This window comes from Echinops telfairi, unplaced genomic scaffold, assembly GCF_000313985.2.
Source record: "Echinops telfairi isolate 266 unplaced genomic scaffold, ASM31398v2 ScPeMD7_7468;HRSCAF=8506_0, whole genome shotgun sequence".
NCBI classification, from domain to species: domain Eukaryota; kingdom Metazoa; phylum Chordata; class Mammalia; order Afrosoricida; family Tenrecidae; genus Echinops; species Echinops telfairi.
Window position 1 is genome coordinate 17,925,087 of NW_022111369.1, and position 9,942 is coordinate 17,935,028.

General features: G+C 44.2%; 1 protein-coding gene across 1 annotated transcript in view; it reads right to left on the reverse strand.

Moving 5' to 3' along the window:
- The window catches only part of CUNH4orf17 (chromosome unknown C4orf17 homolog), a 38,965-nt gene extending 29,824 nt beyond the window's left edge, over nucleotides 1-9,141 (reverse strand). The window contains exons 1-3 of the mRNA XM_004703437.1: nucleotides 8,952-9,141; nucleotides 5,189-5,383; nucleotides 517-581 (exon numbers count right to left, since the gene is read on the reverse strand). Coding sequence (XP_004703494.1) covers nucleotides 517-581; nucleotides 5,189-5,383; nucleotides 8,952-9,141 — 450 coding nt within the window. The remainder of the gene's footprint in view (nucleotides 1-516; nucleotides 582-5,188; nucleotides 5,384-8,951) is intronic.
- Between the last annotated feature and the right edge of the window lie 801 nt (nucleotides 9,142-9,942).

Here is a 9,942-nt window from a genome sequence, read left to right on the forward strand (position 1 = left end):
ACGTGGTTTGGCCCTCTTTATCAGGTCAAAGCCCTAATGCAATGAGAAGAAAGACTCTTTCGGAGTGTGACCCACTCCCTTTTAGCAAACTCTATGGGAAAGCTTATCACTTCTTCTCAGTCTGCTTCCTGTATCTGGTTCATTGACACCCTGCCATATTGTCTACTGATCTTAGGGGGCATCATCAGACTTGGACCTTGGGTTCATTTGACTTTGCATCCACCAGCCTATCTTCTTCATCTTCCTGGTTCCTCAGCAGCACAAGTCAGGAGAAGCTTCCAGCTTACCATCTGACCTACAGACTAGAACTGGATTGGGCTATTCTGATTCTACAACTCTGTAGCTACTTTCTTAATATGATGTTCTTTCTATGTATACACATTTAAGTATCATGGGATTTGCTTCTCTAGAAAATCCAGCCAAACATAATGACTTTTCAAAAAGGTATGTGACCAAAAGGAAAGGAAAGTTAAGAAGTAAAAGTACAACGATAGATACAAATAGCTGGGTTTTTACCTTTTTAATTACTAAGGGATTCTCATGGGAAGTTTTGAAGCACTCCTTGATTATTTTATAGGGCTCTGAAATGAAATGGAGGGAAAGCATACTGCAATCAATCTGAAAGAAAGAATTGCTATCACATGAAATACATGCTAGCTGCTGAAATCATTGAGAAAATAGATGCTGCATTTATATTTAGGTCAACTCAGAGATTTGTTTGTAAAGATAAGGAAACTCACAGGGAGACTTTCAGTCCAGTAGCAGAATAACAAAAGTACATGCATACTACATAGATAAACATATATGTCTTAATGTATCTTATATATAAACACTTCTATGCCCAGCAAAATGATATTTAAAAAAACCCACTGCAAGTGTTTTCATCTGGTTAAATGCATGATAAAAAAACACATTGCAGTCTAAGACAAGGTTTTCTGTCCCTGCCCATGTAACTGTCACTTTCTCACCTTCGCTAATTAAAGAGATTGTGTGTATGCTGTTTTCCCTGTCGAAGAAAAGAGATGTATGCTGGGTGATAATTACTTTTTAAAAAATTATTTTATTGGGGGCTCGTACAATTCTCATCACAATCCATACATCCATCCATTGTGTCAAGCACATATGTACATTCGCTGCCCTCATCATTCTCAAAACATTTGCCCTCCATCTCAGCCCTTAATATCAGTTGCTCATTTCCCCCTCCCTCTCCCCCCTCCCTCATGAACCCTTCATAATTCACAACTTATTATAGTTTTGTCATAAGTTACACTGTCCAACGTCTTCCCTGCCCTCTTCTCTGCTGTCCCTCCCCCAAGGAGGAGGCAATTCTTGTAATCGGTTCCCCCTTTCCACCCCACATTCCCTTTACCCTCCAGGCCTCGCCCCTTTCACCACTGGTCCTGAAGGAGTCATCTGTCCTGGATTCCCTGTGTTTCCAGTTGCTATCTGTACCAGTGCACATCTTCCGGTTCAGGCAGATTTGTAAGGTAGAATTGGGATCATGATAGTGGGGGTGGGAAAGCATTTAAGAACTAGAGGAAAGTTATATGTTTCATCATTGCTACTTTCTTTCTTATTTCATCAGCCTCTAAACTTTACCTAGTTTATACTTGTCATTTAACTTAAGAAAAAAATTCCCATCAAATCTATTCCTGTTCATGACCGCTGTGTGTGTGGCTTTCAATGGCCGCTTTGTCAGAAACAGACCAGCCCTTTCTTTCAAGGTGACAGTGGGTGAACGCCAGCAGCCAATCTTTCACTTAACAGGCAAGCAAGATCACTTTTCACCACCCAAGGACTCCAAAATCCTCCTAAAATAGCCCCGCCTAAATATACCTTTACATTGCCCTAAGATATACTTTGTGTAAGTGCTGCTATCCCCTTTACTGAAGCCATGCTTCACAATTAAGGGAACACATATCTCTGGCTGAACAAAAATATAGAAATAAAGCGTAGAGTTGCCTCTCAGTAGTGAGAACAACTTTATGAGGATTGAGTCTGTCAAGTTAATGTTCACTTGTGGGAAAGAGAAAGCAGTCTAGCTATTTTTTAAGCAGAAAGGAAAATAAGGCCGTAGGTTAGATCTTTGTTCTCTCATTGAGGAAAAAGTCCTGGAAGTCTAATATTTAGTGCTAGATGGCTAACTGAGAAGTGGGTGGTTGAATCTGTAAGAAAGACCTGCTGATCGTATTCAATAAAGATCACACCCGAGGAAGCCCTGTGGGGCATTTCTACTCCACCATGCAGGCTCTATGAGTTGGACTTCAGGGCAGACAATAGCACTCTTGGAAGGGCTTGAGTTGTGAAATCTGGTCCTGACTTTCATAAATGATTCCAAGAACAACTCACTGGACCTGGTCTACCAAGAGTGTGTGTGGGGGCGGTGGGGTGGGGTGTGTGTATGCGTGTGTAAGAGAGAGAATGTGCTTTTGCCAAAATTGAGAAGGGGAGCCAGGAGGCTACTCCCATTTAAATTATTATCAATATCCAAGACTCTAGAGATTAAGAGTCTTGGTAGTTCCGTGGACTGCATTGAATTGCTCAACACAAGATCAGTGGTTTGAAAGGACCAGTCTCTCCTTGGAAGAAGTATGAGGCTCCTGTCAAGATGTAACATCTCAGGAGCCCCAAGGAGCAGATTTTCTCTGCCCTATAGGGTCACTATGAGTTGGGATCCACTCGACGGCTGTGAGTTTAGTTTTTGTTTGAAAGGTGAGGTATGGATTGCTACTGAAATGAGAAAACTACCACATAAGATGACCCTGCCTTTTGACATCTATAAATTCATAATTTGGACATTAGGATATTGTAGCAAGAAAATTCCATATCTCACCATTGCATTCAACAGCAGAAAGCAATACAAATAGATGACCTTGGTCCCACACGTTTCATCTAAATCTTACTAAGTTGCTACATTTAATCCTCATTTGGACCTTACTTTTAAGTAACTGTAAGAAATATGTTTTAAGTTTCTAGTTTGCAGTGCAAGAGGGAGCACCAGAAAGATGAGATAAAAGAGCTAGCTTTTAATTATTTATGGAACGATGAGAAGAGGAGCTCTGAAGAAGGTGAAATGAGCTGATCAATATGAAGGTCACACAATCATGTCTGTCTGTCACATAGTAAAGCCAAACAACTAATTCACTGCCATAGAATCCATTCTGACTTACAGTGTCCTTATAGGACAGAGTAGACTTGCCCTTAGGGGTGCCAGTCTGTAACTGTTTACGGGAGTAAAAAGCCTCTTCTCTCTCTTGGTCAGCTAGTAAGTGCTCTGTAAATGATCACTGTAACTGTTGTTTTTGTTGTTGTTAGGTGCCATGGAGTCAGTTCCTACCCATAGTGACCCTATGCACGACAGAATGAAGCACTACGTAGTCCTGCACCATCCTCACAAGTGTTCCCACGCTGCAGCCCAGTATTGCAGCCATGCATTAACCCATTTCCTCCAGTGCCTTACTCTTTTACGCTGCCCCTCTACTTTACCAAGCATGATGTCTGTTTCCAGGGACTGGGCTCTTCTGAGAATATGTCCAAAGTCTCCCCATCCTTCCCTCTAAGAAGTACTCTACTGTACTTTTTACAATGAAGATAGGTTTGTCCTTTTAACAGTATGGGACTTTATATTTTCTTCTCCAGCTCCGCTCCACAATTCAAATGCATCCATTCTTCCTCAGTCTTCCTTGTTCGATGTCCAACTTTCACATGCATATGAGGCGGTTGAAATACCATGACTTGGGTCAGGCACACCTTAGTCTTTAGCGTAACCTCCTTGTTTTTGCATACTCTAAAGAGGTCTTGTGCAGCAGATTGACCTGATGCAATGAGTCTTTTGATCTCTTGACTGCTGCTTCCATGAGCATTTATTGTAGATCTAAGCAAGACAACACCCTTGACAACTTTAACCTTTTCTTCATTTATCGTTATATTACCGATTGGTCCAGTTTTGATCTTACATGGAGCTATAATCCATACTGAAGACCACAATCTTTTATCTTCATCAGTGAATGCCTCAAGTCTTCCTCGCTTTCAGCACACAAGGTTGTGTCATCTACATCTAAAGACTGCTGTCTTTAGAAAGATACATATTTAACCTCATTATATTAAAAAAACAAAACATTTTCATCTGTCCTAGGACTTTTAGCATGGAGTACCCAAGTGGCACAAAGAGTTATCATGGTCACCTGTTAACCAAAAGGTTGGGTATTCAAGTCCACCCAGAAGCACCTCAGAAGAAAGATCTGGTCATTTCTGAAAAAGATGAGCCACTGAAAACCCTATGAAGCACGGTTCTGTACTGACAAACATGGATCACCATGAGTCAGATTCAGTGTGACAGTATTTGGTTCATACAGCATAGGGGACCGAGGAAATCTAGATAAAATTTCTACAATCCAGATTTTCTTTCTTCTGTACTACCTTGTCCATTGCAGTTCAATTCCATTAACATTCATTGAATTGCTTACTCGGGACCAGGCAGTAGGCTAGCACTTGGTGAAATATCAAGGATGGCAAAAGGCACAGAAGGAAAAAGCACTTGGGCCTGCCCTTAAGTAGTTCATATTCCAGTAGGAACAATGGAAGCATGAATCCCAGCCCTATTGAGTTTCCTGGGCACACTCTTTGTCTAAACATCAATGTTGGCTAAACATACTCTTTTAGAGCCTTGTAGGAGTTAGGAATGAGAATTAAGATTAAGAGTGAAACGTTGTTATACTGAATAGTCTTATTTCACAATGAGTAATCGTGTTGACTATTTGGCAACTGAAATATTGGAAGTACTCTGAACTGCTAAATGGACAAATCAATGTGTGTTGGAAGAAATACGGCCACAGTGCTCCGTAGAGACAAGGATGGCAAGACTTCATCTCACACACTTTAGACATGTTGTCAGGAGAGACCAGTCCCTGGAGAAGGACGGTGTCTTTGGTAAAGTGGAGGGGCAGCAACAGAGAGGAAGGCCCTCAAGGAGATGGTGGCACCACTGGGCTCATGCAGAGGGAATGATTCTGAGGGTGGTCCAGGACCGTGCAGTGTTTCCTTCTGTTGTGGGTAGGGTTGGAACTGACTCGATGGCAGCTAACAACGACAACATCATTTGGAAACTACTGCAGCTATTCTCGGGATCCAGTAAATCGCCCTCCCCACCCCAGCTGTTTGAAGAGGTGTGATCACTTGGGAGGCTCACCGGGATGAGGCCGTGGGGGCACTTTCACAGAGCGCGGGGCAGGCGAGACTCCTCGGACAGGGCAATCCACGGCACTGCTAGCTGAGTAGCTGCTTCTGGCAAATGGTGCTTCCTCCTCCAGGTGACCAACACCGTAGAAGATTCTGGATGGATTGTCATCATCATTCACAGTGCATATAGGGATGTTATTCAGACCTAGATGAGCAAGGGAAAAAGATTAGCTGACCAGATCACATTTTCGTCTGGCTTCTATGGGTCAGAATCAATGAGAAGACGAATCAATGATGGTTGTTCCTATTTTAGAGAGTGAATATGAAGTCACTGGGTGGCAGCAGATCAGTAAAAGGCTGGTGGTTGGAGATGCAAGGCCACCCAGAGGTGCCTCAAGGGTTTGACTTTTTACATCACAGCCACTGTAAACCCTGTGGAGAAGAGTCTGATGTGACCTTTGGGGTCAACAGAATGGGAGCTGATGCAGCAGCAGCTGTTCCCACTCAGTTTGCTGTATGATGGTGACTTGTGTCCTGCTACGTCACTGGAGGCGATGCCACTCGCATTTCGAGCACCCACTGTGGACAGGTTTCAGGAGAGCTTCTAGAAAGAGACAGACTAGGAAGAAAGGCCTGGTGATTTACTTCTGAAAATGTCACAGAAACCAAACTCACTGCTGTTGAATCAACTCCAACTCATAGCAACCCTTTCGGACAGTTTAAACTACTGCTGTGGGTTTGCAAGGATGTACTCTTTATGGGAAGGAGCGCTGGTGGTGTGGTGGTTATGCATCAGGCTGCTGACTGCAAGGTCAGCAGTTCAAAATTACCAGCCACTCGGTAGAAGAAAGACGAGGCTTTCTACTCCCATCCCGGAAACCCACAAGAGCAGTTCTACCTTGTCCTACAGTGTTACTATGAGTCAGAATCAACTCAGTGGTAGTGATTTTAGTTTTTTGGTTAATTTTTATGGAAGCAGACTCACCTTCTTTAGAGGAGCAAATGATGGGTTTGAACTGCCCACCTTTGGCCTAGCAGTTGAGTATTTAACTACTGAGCGACCAGGGTCCCTCCAATGACAATCACATGGGTCACAACAGCATATTATCAGCTGTGGTACCAGAAGTTGAGGCCCAGAGGTTTGAAAGCACTCAAAATACACAGTGGAAGCAACAATGGATTTGAACAAAGCAATGATCATGAAAAACGCACAGGACCGAGCGGCACGTCACTGTTATAGGAGGGAGGGGTCTTGGCCCATTCTGCCCATTGTACTTTCTTCCTTCCCTTTCCTAATAGGAACCACGTATTGTGTTCTTTTCTCTTCCTATCTTCTGCCCCTCAGGGAGCGCTGACAATGCAGTAGGTTGTGAGTTGGATTGCTAACAGCAAGGCCAGTCGTTTGCAGCCACCAGCTGCGGTGTGCGAGCGTGATGATGTCTCTGCTCTCTTCATGGGTCACAGCCAGGAAACACGCAGGGGCTGTGATTGCAACTGGGATGGAGTCAGTGGCAGTGAGGGTGGTGATCCATCCCTCTCACGCTCAGGGCAGCTGTGTGTTTGCCATTATCCGAACCATGATCTACTCATTCATGCATGATGTTGCCCTGGCCGCAGACATGTGTTCAAAGATGATCATGTGATTTGATGCGCACCACGAAATGTGATGAGGGTTTTGCTGGAATCTTCCAGAGAAATCGGTGTGACATGCGGATGTGAACCTAAAACCCCCCACAACCAAATTGCTCCGATGAAGGAGGCAAGCCAACTCCAGCGGGAGGCTGACATTTTGAAAGGCAGATCGATGAGCGTCCAATCAAATCAAACTTGAAGGCCGCTGACTGCTGGGCTCTCCAGTTACCGGAGTCAACAAAGCCTGGTTAAACAAGCCAGTTTTGATTTTTCTCACTTGCCACCATGAGCACCCTTAATGAGAGATGATCATTGAATTTTTCAAAATTGAGGACAGCAGTAAACTTAGAAAATTCCGTTTATATGGAATCGTGGGAGAAAGGCTGGGCAGGAGTGGGCTGAATGGGGCTTGGAGGATGAGCAGAAACATCTCTTACGGCTGTGAAGTGATGGAGGGCCTTCCACAAGATAGAAACACAGCAAAACCCATTGCCACCCAGTCGGTTCTGGGTTTAATGACCCTGTTGGACAGAGTAGTCTGTAGAGTGGATGGACGGGTGGATGGTTGGATGACTGAGTGAATACAGAGATGTTCAATAATAATAATATTGTTGACTCAAAATATACGTCTATATTCCTAGCATCCCACTTAAGATGCAGATCCGGATTACCACTTGTGGGCAGCTAGCTGATTTTCCTTTGAATGCGTGGTATCACAGCACCTGAAACATTGAACGGGTTTATTTATCTAGAATTCAAGCTCTGTCCGGGTAAGGATTTATTTTTTCTTCTCTATTGTCACTATCATGTCTAGAAGAGAGGCTAGTATGTATTAGAGGCTGAATAAATAAATATCGACTGGCGGAATACATTCTGATGAAAGGACCCCATTGTTTCCACTTTTCACTGCCCTCTGTCATCAGAAAGCTACCAACATGTAGACAGACAGCGTAGCTGGGGGTGAGGGGACCAGTCAATAGGATGTTCTCTTTGACTGCTTCCTCTTCCTAATGCTCTGTACTAAGTCATTTAACAAGACCTTTCCACATTTTCTGGACAGACTGCCTCAAGTCTTGTTTTGGCCATTGCTTAGTTCCATGGCTGGCAACATCTCAGGGATGTTTGTCCTGTTTTGTCTGGACACATGTGGTAACCGCCTCATTCCCGTCTCGTTGTGAGACTGTCTTTCTTTCAACAAAGGGAGGTGCAGTTTTATCACGACGGGTTTTCAGGCTCATCATCAAGTTCCTTCCTCAATCCGACACATTTCTTTCTGACAGCACATGTCCTTTGTTCCTTGGAGTCATTGTGGAAGCCAATTCTCATTTCAGAAGTGCCAGCTCCCCCTTAGGAGTAAGACTGAGAGAGATTCCTCGAGGGCATCTTTGGATTGCGCCCAACAGGTGATTTGGGTACTGCTCTTCTACGAGGGGGGTCACACAGGTTTACCCAGCCCCGGGGAACTGGCTGGGTTATTCCACCCAGACCAATGGCCTGACTTGCTTCCCCTGTACGTCATACACGTGAAGAGGCTACTGGTCAGCATCAGCAGTGTGGGCTCTTCTAGCGACTTGTTGTTTGGCTTTCTCTGGCAACCAGCATGCCCGGGAGTTGTGTGTGCCTCTTAGGGTGCCATTCTGAGCCAAGTGGAACTGCCTCTCTCTGAAGGGGAGCTACTGCCACTGGTGTCGACTTTAATTTCTAAGAAGTCTGTTGGATAAAGTTCAAGTAAAAACCAAGGGGAGTGGGGAAGAATGAAGAAAAGAAGGGAGCTCCAGGGGGGACGGGGAGGAGAGAGGGGGAAATACTTACTTCTCCAGGCTTTTACAGAACATGCCCATGCTAACATGGTCGTGCTAGTTAAACATCTCCATACCAGTGCATGAGGTGGCTGTGGTCCGGAGCACCCTGTGGGGCCACACTGCCCTGGACACAGCAGCTCCTCCCCCAGTCCCTGGCCTGACAATCAAGCAGGCCATGGTGGATACGCACTCACAGTAGGGCCTACAGTCCTCTGCTCTGACCTCGGTGTCCCACGAGTGTTCAATTTGGGGGAGAGCACCTCTGTGCTCCCCGACAGGAGCCATCAAACCGACTGAGCATGGAGGAGGAAGACACACTCGACCTTTGAAGCACCTTACCTTTTATGTGGCAGACTCTTCTGGGATGAGGCGTATGCCTGACTAGAAAACAGCTTCCATTTCTAGTCAGACCAGAGCTGTCCTTTCTCTCAAACTGTAGACCCGGCGTCAGGGGTTTGAGGTTCAAGCTCAGCGGGGTGCTGGTTTGCCTCTCTTCCCTGCTACCACAAAACGTCTTGGACTCTATCATCTTGATCAGCCTCACTTCCGGATGTGCCAGACCCTGCAATCAGAGAACAGAGTCCTGGCAAGAGGTTCTTGACATTGTCGTATACAGCAAACGTGCTCTGTCTTCTTGCTTTGCACATGTTTCTCATGAACGTCACGGGAAACTCTTTTATTTTCAGAACAAACGTTTGTAATCTTTGAAATCACTACAGGCACAGGATGAAACAGTAAAAAAATTTCCTCTGGAAAACAAAACATCTGTGAGAAACCTAAAATAAGTTCTATACTTAATTGCCTTTGGGGGTCACTTGATTGGTTTACACCACAAAAACACATGCCACAGTAATCATCCATTTTTATATAGTCAATTTGAATGATGGTTTTAAAATACTACACCCACAAATATCCTTTGCATTGAGGTAAATTTAAATGAGGACCTTTGATACGGTACCTTAAAAATTAAAAATAAAACTAAAAGAAACCCAGGTTTTGAAATTTGTATCACCTTCAGAGCCGATGGTAAAACCTAGAGGGAAAACCAAGGCCAGTCGTAAAAGAATATGTCTACAGATGATAAACCGGAGGACGTTGGGCATGCTGTTTGCAGTGTTTAATAATGCTATTTTAGTCATTGAGTAAATGTTTATTGGAGACCTACAGTGTCATTGGCCTAGGCGGTTTATGGCAATTAAAGAATTCACAGCATTGTAGGGAACAACACTTTCTGAAGTAAGAACATTAGGAAGAGTTATTTACATTTTCTTGAAGACCATCTACTACTTTCAAGCTCTTAAGAAGGATGTTTTGCTATTGTTTGTTGTGT